The 24,267-nt window shown below is 41.1% G+C and overlaps 1 protein-coding gene across 5 annotated transcripts in view; it reads right to left on the bottom strand.

Annotated features, from left to right (window-relative positions):
* The window catches only part of LOC110297227 (vomeronasal type-2 receptor 26-like), a 56,318-nt gene that overhangs the window by 25,470 nt on the left and 6,581 nt on the right, over positions 1 to 24,267 (bottom strand). For 3 of the 5 annotated variants that reach the window (XM_085842249.1, XM_085842245.1, XM_085842248.1), the window contains 4 exons: positions 22,566 to 23,363; positions 20,203 to 20,412; positions 10,215 to 10,338; positions 6,584 to 7,959 (listed from right to left, as the gene is read on the bottom strand). In XM_085842249.1, coding sequence (XP_085698375.1) covers positions 6,983 to 7,959; positions 10,215 to 10,338; positions 20,203 to 20,412; positions 22,566 to 23,171 — 1,917 coding nt within the window. In that variant the 5' untranslated portion in view covers positions 23,172 to 23,363 and the 3' untranslated portion in view covers positions 6,584 to 6,982. Of the gene's footprint in view, positions 1 to 6,583; positions 7,960 to 10,214; positions 10,339 to 20,202; positions 20,413 to 22,565; positions 24,069 to 24,267 lie in introns of those variants that run through there. The other 2 variants (XM_085842247.1, XM_085842246.1) reach the window with 2 other exon arrangements.

Raw genomic sequence — 24,267 nt, 5'->3', positions numbered from 1 at the left:
GTCAGTCCCACAAGATCCAGAGGAAGCTCCACTCCCAGGTGCTCTAAAACGCCCAGGATCAGAGGATCACAGGATCCCAGAATCTCAGGAGGGTGGTCAAACCAGGATCTCAGGGTTCAAGAGGCAGCTTGACTCCCAGGAACTCTGAAACACCCAGGATCTCAGGATCACAGGATCCCAGAATCACAGGATAAGAGAGACAACTGGACTCTGGGGAGTTTTGAGATAACCAGGAACACAGGAAGGACAGGCTACAGTCAGATATAGTGAGGGCAGGTGGCACTAGAGATAATCAGATATCAAGAGGCAATCATAAGAACATAAGCAACAGAAACGAAGCTTACTTGGCATCATCAGAACCCAATTCTCCCACTATAGCAAGTCCTGGATACACCATCATAGCAGAAAAGCAAGATTCAGATCTAAAATCACTTCTCATGACAATGATAGAGGACTTTAAGAAGGACATGAATAACTCCCTTAAAGATATACAGAACACAGGTAAAGAGGTAGAAGCCCTACAAGGGGAAACACAAAAATCCCTTAAAGAGTTACAGGAAAACACAATCTAACAGGGGAAGGAAATGAACAAAACAATCCAAGATCTAAAAATGGAAATAGAAACAATAAAGAAATCACAAAGGGAGACAACCCTAGAGTTAGAAAACCTAGGAAAGAAAACAGGAGTCACAGATGCAAGCATCACCAACAGAACACAAGAGATAGAAGAGAGAATCTCAGGGGCAGAAGTTACCATAGAACACATTGACACAACAGTCAAAGAAAAGGCAAGCTGTACCACAGAGCAATAGTGATAAAAAACAAAAAGACACCTTCTTGAGTTCTTTATATATATTGGATATTAGTCCCCTATCTGATTTAGGATAGGAAAAGATCCTTTCCCAATCTGTTGGTGGTCTTTTTGTCTTATTGATGGTGTCTTTTGCCTTGCAGAAGCTTTGCAATTTTATGAGGTCCCATTTATTGATTCTCGATCTTACAGCACAAGCCATTGCTGTTCTATTCAGGAATTTTTCTCCTGTACCCATATCTTTGAGGCTTTTCCCCACTTTCTCCTCTATAAGTTTCAGTGTCTCTGGTTTTATGTGGAGTTCCTTAATCCACTTAGATTTGACCTTAGTACAAGGAGATAGGAATGGATCAATTCGCATTCTTCTACATGATAACTGCCAGTTGTGCCAGCACCATTTGTTAAATGCAGTCTTTTTTCCACTGGATGGTTTTAGCTCCCTTGTCAAAGATCATGTGACCATGGGTGTGTGGGTTCATATCTGGGTCTTCAATTCTGATCCACTGGTCTACTTGTCTGTCACTATACCAGTACCATGCAGTTTTTATCACAATTGCTCTGTAGTAGAGCATTAGGTCAGGCATGGTGATTCCACCAGAGGTTCTTTTATCATTGAGAAGAGTTTTTGCTATCCTAGGTTTTTTGTTATTCCAGATGAATCTGCAGATTGCACTTTCTAATTCGTTGAAGAATTGAGTTGGAATTTTGATGGGTATTGCATTGAATCTGTAGATTGCTTTTGGCAAGATAGCCATTTTTACTATATTGATCCTCCCAATCCATGAGCATGGGAGATCTTTCCATCTTCTGAGATCTTCTTTAATTTCTTTCTTCAGAGACTTGAAGTTCTTATCATACAGATCTTTCACTTCCTTAGTTAGAGTCACGCCAAGGTATTTTATATTATTTGTGACTATTGAGAAGGGTGTTGTTTCCCTAATTTCTTTCTCAGCCTGTTTATCCTTTGTGTACAGAATGGCCATTGACTTGTTTGAGTTAATTTTATATCCAGCTACTTGATTGAAGCTGTTTATCAGGCTTAGGTGTTCTCTGGTGGAATTTTTAGGGTCACTTATATAAACTATCCTATCATCTGCAAAAAGTGATATTTTGACTTCTTCCTTTCCAATTTGTATCCCCTTGATCTCCTTTTGTTGTCGAAAAATCAAATAACCCCATTAAAAAATGGGGCTCAGAGCTGAACAAAGAATTCTCACCTGAGGAATACCGAATGGCAGAGAAGCACCTGAAAAAATGTTCAACATCCTTAATCATCAGGGAAATGCAAATCAAAACAACCCTGAGATTCCACCTCACACCAGTCAGAATGGCTAAGATCAAAAATTCAGGTGACAGCAGATGCTGGTGAGGATGTGGAGAAAGAGGAACACTCCTCCATTGTTGGTGGAATTGCAAGCTTGTACAACCACTCTGGAAATCAGTCTGGCGGTTCCTCAGAAAATTGGACATAGTACTACCGGAGGATCCAGCAATACCTCTCCTGGGCATATATCCAGAAGATGTGCCAACTGGTTAGAAGGACACATGATCCACTATGTTCATAGCAGCCTTATTTATAATAGCCAGAAGCTGGAAAGAACCCAGATGCCCCTCAACAGAGGAATGGATACAGAAAATGTGGTACATTTACACAATAGAGTACTACTCAGCTATTAAAAAGAATGAATTTATGAAATTCCTAGGCAAATGGATGGACCTGGAGGGCATCATCCTGAGTGAGGTAACCCAATCACAAAGGAACTCGCACAATATGTACTCACTGATAAGTGGATATTAGCCCAGAAACTTAGGATACACATGATATAAGCTACAATTTGCTAAACGCATGAAACTCAAGAAGAATGAAGACCAAAGTGTGGACACTTTGCCCCTTCCTAGAAATGGGAACAAAACACCCATGGAAGGAGTTACAGAGACAAAATTTGGAGCTGTGACGAAAGGATGGACCATCTAGTGATTGCCATATCCAGGGATCCACCCCATAATCAGCTTCCAAACGCTGATACCATTGCATACACTAGCAAGATTTTGCTGAAAGGACCCAGATATAGCTGTCTCTTGTGAGACTATGCCGGGGGCCTAGCAAACACAGAAGTGGATGCTCACAGTCAGCTATTGGATGGGTCACACAGCCCACAATGGAGGAGCTAGAGAAAGTACCCAAGGGGCTAAAGGGAACTGCAACCCTATATGTGGAACAACAATATGAACTAACCAGTACCCTGGAGCTCTTGTCTCTAGCTGCATATGTATCAAAAGATGGCCTAGTCAGCCATAACTGGAAAGAGAGGCCCATTGGACAGGCAAACTTTATATGCCCCAGTACAGGGGAACGCCAGGGCCAAAAGGGGGGAGTGGGTGGGTAGGGGATTGGGGGGGGGTGGGTATGGGGGACTTTTGGGATAGCATTGGAAATGTAAACTAGGAAAATACTTAATTTAAAAAAAAAGGAAAAAAAAAGACAAAAACAAACAAGCAAACAAAAACCTGTATGGTATTGGTACAGAGACAGGCAGGAAGATCAATGGAATAGAAATGAAGACCCAGAAATGAACCTACACACCTATCGTCACTTGATATTTGACAAAGAAGCTAAAACCACCCAGTGGAAAAAAGATAGCATGTTTAACAAATGATCCCAATTCAACTGGCAGTTAGCATGTAGAAATAAGCAAATAAAATTATTCTTACATCCTTGTACAAAATTCAAGTCCGAGTGGATCAAGGACCTCCACATAAAACCAGATATGTTGAAACTTAAAGAAGAGAAAGTGGAGAAGAGCCTCAAACACATAGGCACAGGAGAAATTTTCCTGAACGGAACACCAATGGTTTATGCTCTAAGATCAAGAATTGACAAATGGGTCCTCATAAAATTGCAAAACTTCTATAAGGCAAAGAACACTGTCAATAGGACAAAACAGCAATCAACAGACTGGGAAAAGATCTTTACCAATCCTACATCATATAGAGGGCTAATATCCAATATATAACAAAGATATCAAGAAGTTAGACCCCCAAGAATCAAATAGCCCTATTTTTAAAAATGGGGTACAGACCTAAACAATGAATTTTCAACAGAGGAATATCGAATGACTGACAAGCACCTAAAAAAATGTTCAACATCCTTCGTCAGCAGGGAAATGCAAATCAAAACAACCCTGAGATTCCACCTCACACCAGTCAGAATGGCTATGTGCAAAAACTCAGGTGACAGCAGATGCTGGCAAGGATGTGGAGAAAGAGGAACACTCCTCCATTGGTGGCAGGACTGCAAACTGGTACAACCACTCTGGAAATCAGTATGGCAGTTCCTCAGAAAATTGACATAGTACTACCAGACGATCCAGCAATACCACTCCTGGGCATACACCCAGAAGATGCTCCAACTTATAATAAGGACACATGCTCCACTATGTTCATAGTAGCCTTACTTATAATAGCTAGAAGCTGAAAAGAACCCAGATGTCCCTCAACAGAGGAATGGATACAGAAAATGTGGTACATTTACACAATGGAGTACTACTCAGCTATTAAAAACAATGAATTCATGAAATTCTTAGGCAAATGAATGGAACTAGAAAATATCATCCTCAGTCAGGTAACCCAATCACAAAAGAACACATATGGTATGCACTCACTGATAAGTGGATATTAGCCCAAGAGTTCCAAATACCCAAGATACAACTCACAGACCGCATGAAGCTCAAGAAGAAGGAATACCAAAGTGTCAGTGCTTTGGTCCTTCTTAGAAGGGGAACAAAGTACTCTCAGGAGCAAATATGGAGATAAAGTATAGAGCAAAGACTAAAGGAAAGGCTGTCCAGAGACTGTCCCACCTGGGGATTCATCCCATATACAGTTACAAAACCCAGACACTATTGTGGATGCCAAGAAGTGCATGCTGAAAGGAGCCTGATATGGTTGTCTCATGAGATGTCCTGCCAGAGCCTTACAAATACAGAGGCAGATGCTCATAGCCAACCATTGGACTGAGCACTGGGTCCCCAATAGAGGAGTAAGAGAAAGGACTGAAAGGGTTGAAGGAGTTTTCAACCCATAGGAAGAACAACAATATCAACCAACCAGACCCTCCAGAGCTCCCAAGGACTAAGCCATAAGCCAAGGAGTACACATGGCTCCAGCTGCATATGAAGCAGATGATGGCCTTGTCAGGCATCAATGGGAGGAGAGGTCCTTGGTCCTATGAAGGCTCGATAGATGTCCCAGTATAGGAAAATCGAGGGTGGAGAGGTAGAAGTGGGTGGGTGGGTGGAAGAAAACCCTCATAGAAGCAAGGGGAGGAAGGATGGGATAGGAGGGAACCAAGAAAGGGGATAACATTTGAAATGTAAATAAGAAAACATCTAATAAAAATCATAAAAGAGGAAATGAATATATTCCTTAATGAAATACCAGAAATAAAGTTAAACTGGTAAAGAATGAAATAAACCACTCAATACCTGAAAATGGAAATAGAAACAATAAAGAAAACTCAAACTGGGTGAATCCTAGAGAATGAAAACCTAGGGAAGAGAACAGGAACTACGGTCATCAACAAAATACAAGAAATGAAGACATAATCATGGGCATTTAAGATATAATAGAAGAAACTGATGCATCAGTCAATAAAAATGTTAAATCTAAAACTTCCTGACATGAAACATCCAGGATATCTGAGGCACTATGAAAAGACCAAACCTAAGAACAATTGGAATAAAAGAAGGGAGGATTCCCAGCTCAAAGGTCCAGAAAATATCTTCAACAAAATCATTTTTTAAAAATTCCATAACTTAGATGCCTATAAATTTACAAGAAGTTTATAGAAAGCCAAATAGATTTAACCAGAAAAGAAAATCCTTCTTGCTGCATAATAATCAAAACACTAAATGTACATAAAGAAAAAATTTTAAAAGCTGCGAGAAAAAAAGACCAAGTAACACATAAAAGCAAACCACAAGAACCAATCCTTGACACTAAGTGATAGTCTGTTAAGCTTGCAGACAGGAGCTTAGCATAACTGTCCTCTGAGAGACTCCACCCAGCAGCTGACCAAAACAGATGCAGAGACTCACAGCCAAACATTTCATGAACCTCATGAAATTTTGTGGAAGAGTTGGAGGAAGGACTGAGGAACACAGAGGGATAGGGATTCCATGACAACCAAAAGAGTCAATTAATCTAGACATTTGGGAACTCCAAGAGACTAAACAACCAACCAAAGAACATGCATGGGCTAAACACAGGTGTCGCCCAAAATTCCACAACCCTGTGCATATATGAAGCAGATGCGTAGCTTAATCTTCATGTGGGTCACACAACAAATGAAGCAGGGGCATACCCTGACTCCACTGCTTGTCTGTAGATCCTCTTCCCCTAATAGGGTTGTCTTGTTTTGGACTTGGTGGGAGAGGATATATCTAGTCCTGCAGTGACTTGAGGTACCAGGATAGGTTGGTTCCCCAGAGGGACCTCACCATTCTCAGAGGTGAAAAAGAGGAGAGAGAGTACTGTGAGGGAGTGATGAAAGGAGATGGGGGGGCTGAAAATAAGGTAGATGATAGATAGATAGATAGATAGATAGATAGATAGATAGATAGATAGATAGATAGATGATAGATAGATAGATAGATAGATAGATAGATAGATAGATAGATAGATAGATAGATAGATAAAACAGAAAATTTAGAAGCACAAAAGAAACCACAGTAAAAGCAGAAAATGTTCTGCCTGTCAGTTTCCCACATGCTCAGCAAACCTTGACATCATCATTATCATCATCATCATCATCATCACCTCATGATACTTTTAGCACTTTGGCATTAATATTTTGTGGTTATGCATGTGAGGGGTATGCTATGATTACCAAGTAGATAACTGATGTCACTTCGCTCCCTCTACCATGTGTCTAGAAGGGTATCACATTCGTGTTGACATGCTCACTGGCAAGCATTTTTACCCATTCAGACATCTTCTAGGCTGTCCTTAACAAACTTTAATGGTAAGGACTTTTAACAATACATATAGAGAGAATAGTCAGTAAACATCGATATGTCTACTTTAAACCCAAGTCATTTGTGTTTTGTCCTAAGTATCTCACTTGATCTGTCTTTTAGATACCTTATGAACCACAAAGAAACTGAGTCACAATCATAAACTTGATCCTAGTGACTCTCCTGAGGACACACATCTTCTCTGGAGCATCTCACACTGCCTATTGTGCTGTACCTGGTGGCCTTGCCTTAGCGAGGCAGGGGTGTTCTTCTCAGGTTTCAGCAAGATGATGTAGCACTTGGGGATAAAGATGCCACCCAGAAGCCCAGCAGTGGAGGCAAGTATGGAAAAGATCTCTACAGCCACAGTGGACTTTCCCCGGGCACTGTGGTACAGGGGAAGGAAGGTTGTCCAGACACTGCAGAAGAGCAGCATGCTGAAGGTGAGGAACTTGGTCTCATTGAAGACATCTGGAAGGCCTCTGGCTAGAAAAGCCATAGAGAAGGTACCCCCTGCCAGGAAACCCAAGAAACCCAGCACACAGAAGAAGTTGGCACCAGAACCCTCATGGCATTGGATGAGAGTGTGCTGGGGCTCTGAGATCATATCCATGTCTGGGAATGGTGGAGAGGTAACCAACCATATCCCACAAAGAACAACCTGTATTAAGGAAGCAATGAGGACCACTGAAGTAGAAGCACCAGAGCTCAGGCATACCTGGATCCTGCTTCGTGGACTGGTGACTCTGAAGGCCAAGACCACTGTTAGAGTCTTAGCCAGAACGGAGGAGACAGCCACTGTGAATACCACCGCAAAGATAGTCTGACGGAGGAGGCAGGTGATGACAGTGGGTCTCCCAAGGAAGAGCAAAGCACACAGGGCACACAAAGAAAGAGATATCAGGAGGAAGTAGCTGAGAGTTCTGTTGTTGGCCCTGACCACAGGTGTATCCCGGTGCTTCAGGAACACTCCAAGAACCAGGACAGCCAGACCAGCCAGCAAGAGTGCCACCAAAGCCAATATGAATCCCAGTGGTTCCTCAAAGGCCAAGAAGATCTCTGTCCTCGGGAGGCAATGGTCTCTGGTGTGGCTTGAGTACTGCTCCTTGGGGCACAGAAGGCATCTCTTCATGTCTATGGGAGACACAACGACACCATTTCTATAACACTATAGGAACTATATTAGCTCTGAAGGAAGGAATCTTAAACATTTCCTGCTCTTGCAGGCTTTCCATCAAGTAATATATTTATGAATTAATCTTGGTGAACAGGGTTAGAATAGGTAATACTAGTAGAAGAGACACAAAGAAAAAATGTATACTCTATATCTGCTTTATGTGAGGATTTTGTTTCTGTCTTAAAACAATGTCTCCTGTAATTCAAGCTGGCCTTGAAGTAGTTGAGTGGCAGATTACCTAGAATTTCTCGACCTCCTTCCTCATCCTCTTAAATGTTGTGATTATAACACTGCACAACTCTACCTAATGTATGTGAGTTTATGTGTGGGCATGTTTGTGTGTGCATACATGTATAAATGTTAGGGGCACATACATATGGAGATCAGATATTATCATCAGATATTGTTTCTCAATCATTTCCGACACCTTATTTTTCTAACCAAATTTATCAGTATTTTATATATAGCTTATATATTTATACATACTTGATATGTATATGTATATATGGGGGCTCAAACATGCCATGGCGGGCACTTGGAGGTCAGGACTTTGGTCCTCTCCTTCCACCATGTGAGTCTCAGGAGCTGATCTCAGGTTGTGAACGTTGACAGTGAGTGTTCAAACCCATTTTCCTAGTCTCAACAACTTATTCTTTTAAGATTTACTTTATTTTACTTTTTGAGTGTTTTGTCTGTACATATATATGGACATGATGTGAATGTGTGGTATATACAAAAATCAGAAGATGGCATCAGGTCCCCTGAAACTGGAGTTACACATGGATGTGAGCCATCATGTGGGAGCTCCTAACTGAGAAACCATCTCTCTAGACCCTCTTTACCTTTGGTGTTGAGAAAGGATCTCTACTGAACCTAGAAATCACTGAGTTGACAACACTGACCAGCAACAATCCACTTCAATTATGTGACCTTATTAGTGGCTGAAATTTTCTCCAATAGTAAAAGGTCATATTAACAAATGTTTTAGACAGAGTTGTACCCAAAATGTTCATTTGTTAAAGTCTTGTCCATCAGTTTCTCAAAATGGAACTGTATTTCCCAGTAAGTAAACTAAAGATGAGATAATAAGCAGACATTCATCTATTCTAATTCTCTATAGCTACCTACTTCCCAGCCCATGATGAATCTTCCTGGTCCTTCTCTTCTTCCTCTCTTACACTCTCCAATTGCTTGGCAATGCCTGATGGATATCTGAAGTCTCAGCCTATTCTCTTCTGCCCAGCTATAGGCTGAATCAGAGGTAATAGAATATAATTTTTGCACATCATTGAGAAGGACATGATTGACTATGTTAGTGTCTAGACTACAACCAGATTGCTGGGCACAGCAATCGGCACCTGAGGACACAGTGCACAAAACCATCTCCAACATCTCCCATTAAAACACACATGAAAAAGAAATTGCCATGGCAAGGCTAAGATGTCAGATAATGGAACATGGGGATGGGAAGTAGGCAAGGCCAGCATTCTCAGGTTAGAATAACTCAGAATCTACCCAGCTATAGTGACTAAAGCTTTTAATACAAACAAAAGTCTCCATGTTGTTATTTAAATCAAGTGCTGAAATATAAAAGCACTTACTTTTACAATGTTTGCCAATGGACAATCCATTAGGCTGTGCAATTATGGATGATTCATTTGTCTTTCTCAATAAAGCACTTACCAAGGAATAAGTATAAGGGAAGCATTCTCAATGGTGTTTCTACCTAAGTCCACAGGAAAGCAAAGACTGGCACACCTCAGTAGATGGGAGAGGTGGTATGACTGAGAATGGCCCCCATAGGCTCATATATTTGAATGTTTGGTTCCTACAGGGTGGACAGTTAGAGATGGATTGGGAGCTGTAGCCTTATTGGAGGAGGTGTGTCACAAGATATGGCCTCTGAGAGTTCAAAATCCAACACCAGGTCCACTCTCCACATTAACAACTGCATGCTGCCTGTGAATCAGAACTAAAGCTCTCAGACACTGGTGTAACACCATGCCTGATTGCCTCCTGCCATTATGGCCATGGACTCAGCCTGTGAAACTCAGGCTGAGTAAAGTAAGCCCATTTCAATAAGTTTCTTTTAGAAACTGCCTAGGTCATGGTGTCTCTTTATAACAGTAGACAGTTACTAAGACATTGGAAGCATACAGGAAGCTCACAGTGCCCTGTGAATCACTCAGATTCCAGGTCCATCAGGTCTTACCTCTTTGGTCTGTAAACTGTCCCTCAGGGCATGGACTGCAATCAAAACAGCAGTGAGGGGCTCCCAGTCGGGGTACCTGGCTGAACCCTGGAAGGCAGCTTTCACTGCAGATGGATGTGGGCACCTAGTAACAAGGAGCATAGTTATTAGTGTTTGAATCTCAAATGTTTACCAGTCCTTTGTGTAGGACCATTGGTTAGCAGATGGTGGGGTTTTGAAGAATGATGGATCTTGATGCATCTGACTTAATCAATGGATCAATTCCTCAATGGACTCCTAATTTCATGAACTATTTTGTAGACCAAGTGTGGTATGTGTTTCAGGGTCCAACTGCGATTTCATATCCTCTACTTCCTCGCTCTCGTGGGGTCTAGACCACCACTGCACATCAGGCTGGAAGGATGAGGCAGAGTCTGTAATAGGTGGATGTAATTTTAATTTTTTTTAATTTTATGTTTAATTATGGGTTTTATATATTTTAACCTTTCTTTTACTCCATTACCCACCAGAGGTAGTGGTAAAAAAAAAAAAAAAAAAAAAAAAAAAAAAAAAAAAAAAAAAAAAAGGATATGGGGAAAGGGGGCCTATTTAGAAATGGAATGTTTGATTTTTTTTTTTTTTAGTAACTTTCATCTGTGTTGTTTGGAAATCAGCAGTTTAGTTTATAGGAGCCAGTAGTCTCAGACCAATCCATTCATAAGCATTTCATGGATAATTTAGTAGTCTAGTTTAGTAGAGTCAGGATAGAAAACACAAATCAGCAGTGGTGACACTATCTAGTAGAGATAGCCAGGCCTATGCCTCAGCATAAGTCAGTAGTAGGGACCCAGAGGAATGCCAGATGTTCTCAGCTGTGTCTCTCTCAGTGCAGTGAATATCAGTGAAGACTCAAGACCAACAAGCATCGTATATGTATATATGTATATGTATATGCTTTATATGTAAGCCTTGCTCACTCTCTGTTACTGTACATCAATTTTTTATGTGCCCTCTGAATATTTTTTTAATATTTTTATTACATATTTTCCTCAATTACATTTCCAATACTATCCCAAAAGTCCCCCATAGCGCCCCCCAATTCCCTACCCACCCATTCCCATTCTTTTGGCCCTGGCATTCCCCTATATTGGGGCATATAAAGTTTGCAAGTCCAATGGGCCTCTCTTTCCATTGATGGCCGACTAGACCATCTTTCGATACATATGCAGCTAGAGACAAGAGCTCCAGGGTTCTGGTTAGTACATCATGTTGTTCCAACAATAGGGTTGCAGATCCCTTTAGCTCCTTGGGTACTTTCTCTAGCTTCTCCATTGGGAGCCCTGTGATACATCCAATAGCTGACTGTGAACATCCACTCCTGTGTTTGCTAGGCCCCGGCATCGTCTCACAAGAGACAGCTATATTTGGGTCCTTTCAGCAAAATCTTGCTAGTGTATGCAATGGTGTCAGCGTTTAGAAGCTGATTATGGGACGGATCCCTGGATACAGCAGTCTCTAAATGGTCCATCCTTTCATCACAGCTAAGAACTTTGTCTCTGTAACTCCTTCCCTGGGTGTTTTGTTCCCAATTCTAAGAAGGTGTACAGTGTCCACACTTTGGTCTTCATTCTTCTTGAGTTTCATGCGTTTATCAAATTGTATCTTATATCTTGGGTATCCTAAGTTTTGGTGCCCTCTGAATATTACATCTTCCTTTAGTCTTGTCTTAGCACATGTTTTGTCTTAGCATGTGCATTTATGTCAACTGACATTATTCTGCCAATCAGTTCAAGTCCAAAAAAGCAGGAAGAAACTGCAACACACCACCAGAAGATTTTTGGTGCATTTTTCTCTATGGAGTCTCAACATATGGAGCTCAACTACACAATGTAATATGGAAAATATAAGTTTGTCATTAGCAAAGAATCCTTTATCATATGTCCTTTCACATGTTTGTTTTAGCAAAACATCTTTTCTCTTGTGTCTGTTTTAGCTAAACATTCCTTTATGTGTCTGTCTGTTTTTACCTGTGTCCACTTCAGGAAAACATTTTTTTATATGTTTGTCCCAATAAAACACATTTTAACACAACTGACTCTCAAAAGCTCCTTAAGTTTCCACTTCAGGTAAGTCTGCAGGGTCTTGTTTCAGCTGTATGGGAGGTGAGGAGATCTGAGGATCTTAGTATTACAGCTCTTATGGACAAAGGCCTTCTCTGACTGTCTTCAATAAAACAGCTCTCGTAGACAATCTTAACTTGTGCACATATTTTTATTGTGGGGACTTTATTCAGGACGAACCAGAGATTTATATGGACTCTGGAGAGTAGGAAGGACTTTCAGGATAAATGAAAATTGTTGGCCGGAGCATTTTGGTTCCCAGATCCCTCCGAGACTAGTCTGTGCAGGTGAGAGTGTGGACTACAGAAGCTAACAGTTTCTGGGACAGACAGAAGCCACACAGCTTCTGGGGAGAGCCCCGTTTCGGGCTCCAGACATCTGGGCACCATCCCTGCCAGAGGAGAGGTGTCCGACCAACCTGGGGAGCCATCTCCGGTCTGGGATCTCTCAGAGGCTAGACTGTGTAGGTCAGAGTGCTACAGAAGCTGAACAGCTTCTAGGACAGGCAGAAGTGACACAGCTTCTGAGACAGGCCCTGTTTCAGGCCTTTATTTTCTGCCAGGAGGCAGATCCGAATTCGAGATATCTGTGCACCTTCTCTGCAAGAGGAGAGCTTGCCTGAAGAGAGTACTCTGACCACTGAAACTCAGAAGAGAGCTTGTCTCCCAGGTCTGCTGATAAAGGCTAACAGAATCACGAGAGGAACTAGCTCTAACCAGAGACAACTATAACAACTAACTCCAGAGATTACCAGATGGCTAAAGGCAAATGTAAGAATCTTACTAACAGAAACCAAGACCACTCACCATCATCAGAACCCAGCACTCCCACCTCAGCCAGTCATGGATACCACAACATACCCGAAAAGCTAGACCTGGATTTAAAAGCATATCTCATTATGATAGTAGAGGACATCAAGAAGGACTTGAATAACTCACGTAAAGAAATAAAGGAGAACACTACTAAAGGGGTACAAGTCCTTAAAGATAAACAAGAAAACACAAACAAACAGGTGATGGAATTGAACAAAACCAATAAGAACTAAAATGGGAAGTAGACACAATAAAGAAACCCAAAGAAAGGCAATGTTGAAAATAGAAACACTAGGAAAGAAATCTGGAACCAGAGATATGAGCATCAGCAACAGAATACAGAAAAGATGGAAGAGAGAATCTCTGGTGCAGAAGATTCCATAGAGAACATGGGCACAACAATCAAAGAAAATGCAAAATGCAAAAAGATCCTAAGTCAAAACATCCAGGAAATCCAGGACACAATGAGAAAACCAAACCTACGGATAATAGGAGTAGATGAGAATGAAGATTTTCAACTTAAAGGGCCAACAAATATCTTCAACAAAATTATAGAAGTAAACTTCCCAAACCTAAAGAAAGAGATGCCCATGAACATACAAGAAGCCTACAGAAATCCAAATAGACAGGACCAGAAAAGAAATTCCTCCCAACATAAAATAATCAGAACACCAAACCACTAAATAAAGATAGAATATTAAAAGCAGTGAGGGAAAAGGATCAAGTAACATATAAAAGCAGGTCTATTAGAATTACACCAGACTTTTCACCAGAGACTATGAAAACCAGAAGATCCTGGACAGATGTTATACAGACACTAAGAGAACACAAATGCCAGCCCAGGCTACTATACCCAGCCAAACTTTCAATTACCTTAGATGGAAAAACCAAAGCATTCCATGACAAAACCAAATTCACACAATATCTTTCCAGAAATCCAGCCCTTCAAAGGATAATAACAGAAAAAAAAAAATACAAGGACAGAAACTTCACCGTAGAAAAAGCAAGAAAGCAATCCTTCAACAAACCTAAAAGAAACCCACAAGAACAGAATGCCGACTCTAACAACAAAAAATAATACGAAGCAATGATTACTTTTCCTTAATATCTCTTAATATCAATGGACTCAATTCCCCCAATAAAAAGACAAAGACTAACAGGCTGGCTACACAAACAGGACCCAATGTTTTGCTGCTTACAGGAAACCCATCTCAGGGAAAAAGACAGACACTACCTCAGAGTGAAAGGCTGGAAAACAATTTTCCAAACAAATGGTCTGAAGAAACAAGCTGGAGTAGCCATTATAATATCGAATAAAATCAAATTCTAACCCAAAGTTATCAAAAAAGACAAGGAGGGGCACTTCATACTCATCAAAGGTAAAATCTTCCAAAAGGAACTCTCAATTCTGAATAACTATGCTCCAAATGCAAGGGCAGCCACATTCATTAAAGAAACATTAGTAAAGCTCAAAGCACACATTGCACCTCACACAATAATAGTGGGAGACTTCAACACACCACTTTCATCAATGAACAAATCAAGGAAACAGAAACTAAACAGTGACACAGTGAAACTAACAGAAGATATGAAACAAATGGATTTAACAGATATCTACAGAACATTTTATCCTAAAAGAAAAGGATATACCTTCTTCTCAGCACCTCATGGTACCTTCTCCAAAATTGACCATATAATTGGTCACAAAACAGGCCTCAACAGATACAAAAATATTGAAATTGTCCCATACATCCTATCAGATCACCATGGACTAAGGCTGATCTTCAATAACAACATAAATAATATAAAGCCAACATTCACGTGGAAACTGAACAACACTCTCCTCAATTATAACATGGTCAAGGAAAAAATAAAGAAAGAAATTAAAGACTTTTTAGAGTTTAATGAAAATGAAGCCACAACATACCCAAAATTATGGTACACAATGAAAGCATTTCTAAGAGGAAAACTCATAGCTCTGAGTGTCTCTAAAAATAAACTAGAGAGAGCACACACTAGCAGCTTGACAACACACCTAAAAGCTCTAGAACAAAAGGAAGCAAAATAACCCAAGAGGAGTAGATGGCAGAAAATACTCAAACTCAAGGACAAAACAACGAAGTGGAAACAAGAAGAACTATTCAAAGAATCAACCAAACAAGGAGCTGGTTCTTTGAGAAAATCAACAGGATAGATAAACCCTTATCCAGACTCACTAGAGGGCACAGGGACAGCATCCTAATTAACAAAATCAGAAATGAAAAGGGAGACATAACAACAGATCCTGAAGAAATTCATAACACCATCAGATCCTTCTACAAAAGGCTATACTCAACAATACTGGAAAACCTGGATGAAATGGACAAATTTCTAGACAGATACCAGGTAACAAAGTTAAATAAGGATCAGGTTAATGATCAAAACAGTCCTATATCCCCTAAAGAAATAGAAGCAGTCATTAATAGTCTCCCAACCAAAAATAGCCCAGGACTTGATGGGTTTAGTGCACAGTTCTATCAGACCTTCAAAGACGATCTAATTCCAGTTCTGAACAAACTATTCCACAAAATAGAAGTAGAAGGTACTCTACCCGACTCATTCCATGAAGCCACAACTACTCTGATACCTAAACCACAGAATGATCCAACAAAGATAGAGAACTTCAGACCAATTTCCCTTATGAATATCTATGCAAAAATACTCAATAAAATTCTCACTAACCAAATCCAAGAACACATTAAAACAATCATCCATCGTGACCAAGTAGTTTTTATTCCAGGGATGGTTTAATATACGGAAATCCAGCAATGTAATCCATTATATAAACAAACTCAAAGACAAAAACCACATGATCATCTCCTTAGAAGCGGAGAGAGCATTTAACAAAATCCAACACCCATTCATGATAAAAGTCTTGGAATGATCAGGAATTCAAGGCCCATACCTAACCATAATAAAAGCAATCTACAGCAAACCAGTAGCCAACATCAGAGTAAATTGTGGGAAGCTAGAAGCAATCCCACTAAAATCAGGGACTAGACAAGGCTGCCCACTTTCTCCCTATCTTTTCAACATTGTACTTGAAGTCCAAGCCAGAGCAATTCCACAACAAAAGGAGATCAAGGGGATACAACTTGGAAAAGATGAAGTCAAAATATCACTTTTTGCACATGATATGATAGTATATATAAGTGACCCTAAAAATTCCACCAGAGAACTCCTAAACCTGATAAACAGCTTCGGTGAAGTAGCTGGATATAAAATTAACTCAAACAAGTCAATGGCCTTTCTCTACACAAAGGATAAACAGGCTGACTGGAAAGAGAGGCCCATTGGACATGCAAACTTTATATGCCCCAGTACAGTGGAACGCCAGGGCCAAACAAAAAAAAAAAACTGTGAATGGGTGGGTAGGGAAGTGGGGGGGGGAGGGTATGGGGGACTTTTGGGATAGCATTGGAAATTTAATTGAGGAAAAGATGTAATAAAAATATATAAAAAACAAGAAAGAAATTAGGGAAACAACACCCTTCTCAATAGTCACAAATAATATAAAATACCTTGGCGTGACTCTAACTAAGGAAGTGAAAGATCTCTATGATAAAAACTTCAAGTCTCTGAAGAAAGAAATTCTAGAAGATCTCAGAAGATGGAAAGATCTCCCATGCTCATGGATTGGCAGGATCAACATTGTAAAAATGGCTATCTTGCCAAAAAGCAATCTACAGATTCAATGCAATCCCCATGAAAATTCCAACTCAATTCTTCAACAAATTAGAAAGAGCAATCTGCAAATTCATCTGGAATAACAAAAAACCTAGGATAGCAAACACTCTTCTCAAGGATAAAAGAACCTCTGGTGGAATCACCATGCCTGACCTAAAGCTTTACTACAGAAAATTGTGAGAAAAACTGCATGGTACTGGTATAGTGACAGACAAGTAGACCAATGGAATAGAATTGAAGACCCAGAAATGAACCCACACACCTATAGTCACTTGGTCTTCGACCAAGGAGCTAAAACCATCCAGTGGAAAAAAGACAGCATTTTCAACAAATGGTGCTGGCACAACTGGCAGTTATCATGTAGAAGAATGCGAATTGATCCATTCCTATCTCCTTGTACTAAGGTCAAATCTAAGTGGATAAAGGAGCTCCACATAAAACCAGAGACACTGAAACTTATAGAGGAGAAAGAGGGGAAAAGCCTCAAAGATATGGGCACAGGGAAAAAATTCCTGAATAGAACAGCAATGGCTTGTGCTTTAAGATCGGGAATTGACAAATGGGACCTCATGAAACTGCAATGCTTCTGTAAAGCAAAAGAGACCATCAATAAGACAAAAAGGCCACCAACAGATTGGGAAAGGATGTTTATCTATCCTAAATCAGATAGGGGACTAATATGTAATATATATATATATAAAGAACTCAAGAAGGTGGACCCAGAAAATCAAATAACCCCATTAAAAAATGGGGCTCAGAGCTAAACAAAGAATACTCACCTGAGGAATACTGAATGGCTGAGAAACACCTGAAAAAATGTTCAGCATCCTTAATCATCAGGGAAATGCAAATCAAAACAACCCTGAGATTCCACCTCACACCACTCAGAATGGCTAAGATCAAAAATTCAGGTGACAGCAGATGCTGGCAAGGATGTGGAGAAAGAGGAACGAACACTCCTCCATTGTTGGTAGGACTACAAGCTTGTACAACCACTCTGGAAATCAGTCTGGCGGTTCCTCAGAAAATTGGACATGGTACTACCGGATTATCCCACAATACCTCTCCTGGACATACCTTCTCCAGAAGATCCTCCAACTAGTAAGAAACACACATGCTCCACTATATTCATAGCAGCCTTATTTATAATAGCCAGAAGCTGGAAAGAACCCAGATGCCCCTCAACAGAGGAGTGGATACAAAAAATGTGGTACATTTACACAATGGAGTACTACTCAGCTATTAAAAAGAAACAATTTATGAAATTCCTAGGCAAATGGTTGGACCTGGAGGGCATTATCCTGAGTGAGGTAACCCAATCACAAAAGAACTCACATGATATATACTCACTGATAAGTGGATATTAGCCCAGAAACTTAGAATACCCAAGATATAAGATACAATTTGCAAAACACATGAAACTCAAGAAGAATGAAGACCAAAGTGTGGACACTTTGCCCCTTCTTAGAATTGGAAACAATCACCCATGGAAGGAGTTACAGAGACAAAGTTTGGAGCTGAGACGAAAGGATGGACCATCTAGAGCCTGCCATACCCAGGGATCCATCCCATAATCAGCCTCCAAACACTGACACCATTGCACACACTAGCAAAATTTTGCTGAAAGGAACCTGATATATCTGTCTCTTGTGAGGCTATGCCGGGGCCTAGCAAACACAGAAGTGGATGCTCACAGTCAGCTATTGGATGGATCACAGGGCCCCCAATGGAGGAGCTAGAGAAAGTACCCAAGGAGCTAAAGGGGTCTGCATCCCTATAGGTGGAACAACAATAGGAACTAACGAGAACCCCCTGGAGTTCCTATCTCTAGCTGCATATGTATCAGAATTTGGCCTAGCCGGCCATCAGTGGAAAGAGAGGCCCATTGGTCTTGCAAACTTTATATGTCTCAGTACAGAGAAACACCACGGCCAAGAAGTGGGAGTGGGGGTCTAGGGTAGTCGGGGGATGGTATGGGGGACTTTTGGCATAGCATTGTAAGTATAAATGAAGAAATTACCTAATTAAAATAAAATAGAAAAAGAAAGAAAATTGTTTCCTAGGGTTTAAATTCTATGGATGGCATGTTTGTATTGAGAGGCATTCCAGGAATCCCAGGTACTTGCTGAGTGGTTTTTTCTCAGGGAGAGAAGGAAGTCTGTAGATCTGCCAAGGACTACTCAACCTTCCCCAGGTAGAGGATGTTGAAAGTCAGGATCCCCAGACAACATCAGAGAAGGGGAAGCCCTGCTAGTAAAGGAATCCTTCATTTTGTGCAAAGGTCAGAGGAACTATCCAGTCATCATAGACTGCAACATTAATTAGCAGGGCTCCCCATAGGAGGAATAAATAGGATATGGGACCTAATTGGAGGAAGTGTGGCTCAGGGGCTAGGCATTGGTAAGATGTAATATGTTAACCTATCTATCTATAGTGCTACCTCCCATTCACTGGTCCCCATGAATTGGGAACCTCTTCCACCACATATGCCTGCTGCCAAGACATATTGCCTCAACCACACACACCCAAAGCAAAGGACCTATCAGGCCTTGGTCCTCTCATACCATGACTCAATTAAAGCCTTTCCTCACTTTATACTGTTTTTCAGGTATTTGTCTTGGATGGGGAAATGTATCACAGCAAGTAACCTGAGAGTGTCTGCTGAGTCTACTTCCTAGGTGGCACATGGGAAGGTGTTGACTTAGTGAGTCAATATCTTCCTCTTCACAGAGCAGTTCCTGAACACAGACAATGAAAATACTCAAAAAAAAAAAAAAAAGCAGGTGCTCTTTTGGGAGTCTAGTATGTCCTTTTCTCTCATTTTTCACACATGTATGGTATAAATATGTGTGTGTGTGTTTTTGCAGCTACATGGGATTATGTGCATCTATGTACATAGGGCAGTGGAGGCCCTAGGTTAATGTTGGGACTCATCCTTCATTGATTTTTCCACTATGCACATTGAGGCTCAAACCCAGAGGTAAATGTTATGGTGAGTCTTACTAGTTAGCTTGATTGGGCATCTACTTGTCTCCACTTTCCAGGAATGAAATTACAGGTAGACCATATTGCCCAGTTAGCATGTATAAGTGTTCTGGAGATCCAAAGTCTGGACTTTGTGCTTGCATAGCAAGCCACTGAGACATCTCTCCAACCCCAGTTCTGATGTACATTTTTGCTGGTCAATCAGTATCATTCAGAGGAAAGAGCATAATCTGTTCAAATACACCGCCCTAATCCAGACCAACACTGAATTCATGTACAGGTAGACATGAGGAACCCCAGATTTGGACTTTCCTAGAAACTTGGAAACCCTAGAACAACAGTTATCTCTGCATTTAGAGAACTCACTTGGAGATACTCCTTCAACTGGACCATCATTTTGTTCCCTGAAGAGGCTTGAGGGTCTATCAAGCCTACATGAAGCAAGTGAAATACACCCTCAGGGGTCTTCTTCCCTTGGAAAATGTCAAATTGTGTCACCAAATCTCCATTGGCATCAAACATAATCTTATTTCCATCAGAAGTCTTGAAGTACACATTCCTGAGGTTATGAAGCAGCTGGGGAAGGAAGAGACACATTGAACTCTGGACAGGGTCTGTCCAAGGACTACAGCAAATAGCCTCAGCAGTAATACAGAGCCACTTGAACTAAAAACTGTCTCCACTAGGCATATGACAGCTTAAGGTCCTATGATATTTTCAGGAACTCACAAAAAAAATGTTCTAGTTTTACTAAATTAATAATAATTGATTCATTTCACATTTAAACATATTACACTGTGTGTGTGAGAGAGAAAGAGAGAGAGAGAGAGAGAGAGAGAGAGAGAGAGAGAGAGAGAGAGAGAGAGAGAGAGAGAGAGAGAGAGAATCTCAAACTATGTCACACACATTGGAGATTTTAGAGACACCCTTGGCAATGTTGTATTCCACTGCCCTGTGAGACACAGGAATTGAATTTATGCTTGGGGCCAAGTGCCTCTACCCACTGAGACATCTCACCAACCTTAAAATTAAACCCAAAACATCACAATGTGATGCTTGCTCCAAGGTCTCATTTGGTTATGCATTACTATCTTAAACTTCCCATCATACTGTTAGACTCCAAACCCTAGCAAGCCTTCCACAGACAGGCCCCAGCCCACCTAAGCCTCCCAATCACTCTGACACATCTATTGCACTCCTTCAGCCCCACACTGTGGTTCATCTTATTTGTCTCCATTCTAGGGTGTTGGCACATGTTGTCCCTACCATCTGTAATCCTATCACTTTTTCCCATAGTGAGACTTCTTTTCCTTGATTCAGACCTCAGGTATTTCCGGACAGACAGAACTTCTCAGGCCTTACTCAGCCCTTTACTTGCTCATCACTCCTTCACTTACTTTACATCTTCATCCTAGATTACACACAGTTAACACCATGCTCATATATGGGTATTTGGTGATAGTATCTTGTTGTGTCATCCAGGTCAGCCTGGAAGTCGGTTCTCTTGCCTCAATCTCCTGTGTACTGAGATGACAGCCATGGGTCATCGAGCCGGACCTCCTGTAATTTCGAATCTGTCCATCTTGGCCAAAAAGCCAACAACTATCACTGTTCTTCTGGTTAAAAAGTATATTCACCAAGCACAGAGTATAGACTCAGATAATCTCACTAAAGGTTATGAAAAACAGATAGCCCCTCCTTAGGCACCACCCTCAGTTTACCTTATCAGTGAGCAATATGTCTTCCAAGGATCATCTTGAAGATCTGGGACTATGCTTCACTGAGTGGATTGGAAAAGATAGATATGAGAGAGAGAGAAAGAAACAGAGACAGAGACAGAGACAGGGACAGACAGACAGACAGAGAGAGACGGAGAGAGAGAGACAGAGAGAGATACTAGGAGAAAATGCCCAAAATGAATTTAAAGTGTATAAAATTATTTTTAAAAATAGTATAAATATAAAATAAGGTAAGAACATGGGAGTTGACTTAAGTCATTAAAATCCTTGCCACACAAGCTTCAGGATAGAACTTTAAATACCCAGAACCCTCCTAAATGCTGGGTGCATGTGACAGTCCCTCTGTAACTACATCTTCAGAGGGTAGAAACAGGAAATACCCAGAGTAGGCAGATTAGCAGAACTAGCCATATCAACAAGGTCTGGGTTTGAATGAGAGACCATCCCCAAAGAATAAGGTAGAAAGTGATTGAAGAGTAATTTCTTACATCATCCTCAGAACTTCCCACATGTATGTACAGACCTATACATACCCTCCATATGGGCCTGCATGCCTACATACATATGTATGCCCACACACAATTTATATATATACACACACACACACACACACACACATATATATATATATATATATATATATATATATATATATATATATATATATTTAAATTCTGACTTTCAGAATGCCTGTACTAAAAGCATCTACTGTATATCTAAGCTCAAATTTAGGACAATAAAAAGTTTACAATTATATGAAAATTAAATTGTACTAGACATCTTGTACTTGTACAAAAGCATCTCTGCAGGGACTGGATTCATCTTCGATCACACAGGTGTCATGAACTCCTCCAGTGCCTCTCATTTGCAAAGATGGGACTTTCTTACTGAAGCACACCAAATCTGCAGCACTTCCATAGCCTAGCAAAAACCATTATGCCTGTTCCCCAACCATCTCTGAAGCATCCACTCCATACATGCCTCTCTTACCTGCCAGGAATGGAAGTTGTGAGAGTTTGTACCTTTCCTCTCCTGGTGCTCACAGGCTAGCATATTGTGCAGAGCATGGGCAATGCTGTAGACAGCTGTGTAAGCAGCATCAATTCTACTCACTTCTGGAAATGGATGTGGCTTGTTTTTCAGACTCTCATTCCCTGTGCAGAACTGGACACCCTCTGTCACTGTGCTGTTCTGGTAGGGCCACGTACAATCAAAAGTGAACTCCCAGAACTTCTTTATAAACATGTCTTCTGGGGTCTGGCTGGGGCGCAGGTGAGCAAGGAACTCAGGGAAGCCAATAGCCCTGCTGCTGTGATACAGAAGGCCAAATGTGCCATGCAGCACCTGGGAAATGCCTGGTATGGTCAGGGCAAGTGCCATGTGCAGAGTGTCCATGCTGACCCACACCTGTCCTGAGACAGGGACAGCCAGTAAGCCATACAAGATGAGCTGGAAATTAGAATTGCTTAAGAAAACCAGAACAACTCTGGCTGTACATTTCTGCATCTTCTGGACAGTCTCTTCAATCTTCCCCAAGGACTGATGGGAAGGGACGTGAAGGTGATACTCAATGCACACACCAGCTGGGGTCAACATCTGTGTGGCCAGAGAGCTGGCCTGCTGCCCAAAGTCATCATCATGGGCAAGAATGATCACCCAGGACCATTGAAAGTGAATTATCAGCTGGGTAACTGCATGGGAAGATGTAATGTCACTAGTCAGGGTCCGAAGAAAAGATGGAAACTGGATCTTGTCACTCAGGCTGGGTAGTGAAGATGAGTAACTGACCTGTCAAGGAAGAGCCAGGCAATATGAGAGTAGATGAGATCCAGGACTGGGGAGCAAGCTAATGGTCTGGTTTGAATGTCAGAAGGATGGGGATGGGAGATATCTCAGCAGTTCCAGCCCTTGCCCGTCTTGTAGAGGACCCAAGTCCTATTCCAGGCTCCCACATCTGGTGGCTCACAACCGTTTGTAACTCCAACTCCAAGAAATCTGACTCCTGCTTCTGGCTTCTTCTCATGCCTGTGGCATAGACATGTATACACATACACACAAATTCATGTTAAACTCTAAAACATAAAGATTTGCCTGAAAGGACTTGAACATCATGCTCTGGCAATTGTGCTGGTTCTAAGCAGCCGTGTGCCCTTCACTAGCCAATCATTGCAGACAGCTCTGTGGCTTCTGGAAGGAAACCTAGAACCATATCTTAACTGGTTTACATCTCAGTATCTGTCCTTCCCACTGCCCACTCCTACATTTGTTTCAACTAGGCTTGGTGTGACTCTAATGTTTGCACACAGCTCTTAGGGTGTTCTTTTTAAAATTCATGGGGGGGGGGTGAGGAGGTGTGTGTCCATCTGTCTGCCTGTCTATCCATCTGCCTGTCTGGAATAATGCATGTGTAGAGGTCAGAAGGCAAATTGTGGGGGCTGGTTTTCTTCTTCCTCCTGGTGCGTTCCAGAGGCTTCTCAGCAAGCGCCTTTACCCAATGAGCCACCTTGCTGTCCCTGGTAAAACAAAACCAATAAATTATGAGCTCTTATCAGACCATCTTTGTGTGCTTTTCCAGATTTGATAGAAAATGGGAATCTGATTTGTCAATTTATTGAGAAAGAGATTGCACCATGATTTCAAAAGAGAAATCTTACAGGTGTGACGAGTGGGATTCTGTGTTGCAGTTTGGTTT

The sequence above is a fragment of the Mus caroli genome, unplaced genomic scaffold (genome assembly GCF_978045245.1).
Source record: "Mus caroli unplaced genomic scaffold, Mus_caroli_1 scaffold_8, whole genome shotgun sequence".
Lineage (NCBI taxonomy): Eukaryota > Metazoa > Chordata > Mammalia > Rodentia > Muridae > Mus > Mus caroli.
The sequence above is the reverse complement of the archived record's forward strand: the minus strand, read 5'-3'. Positions and strand labels throughout refer to the sequence as shown.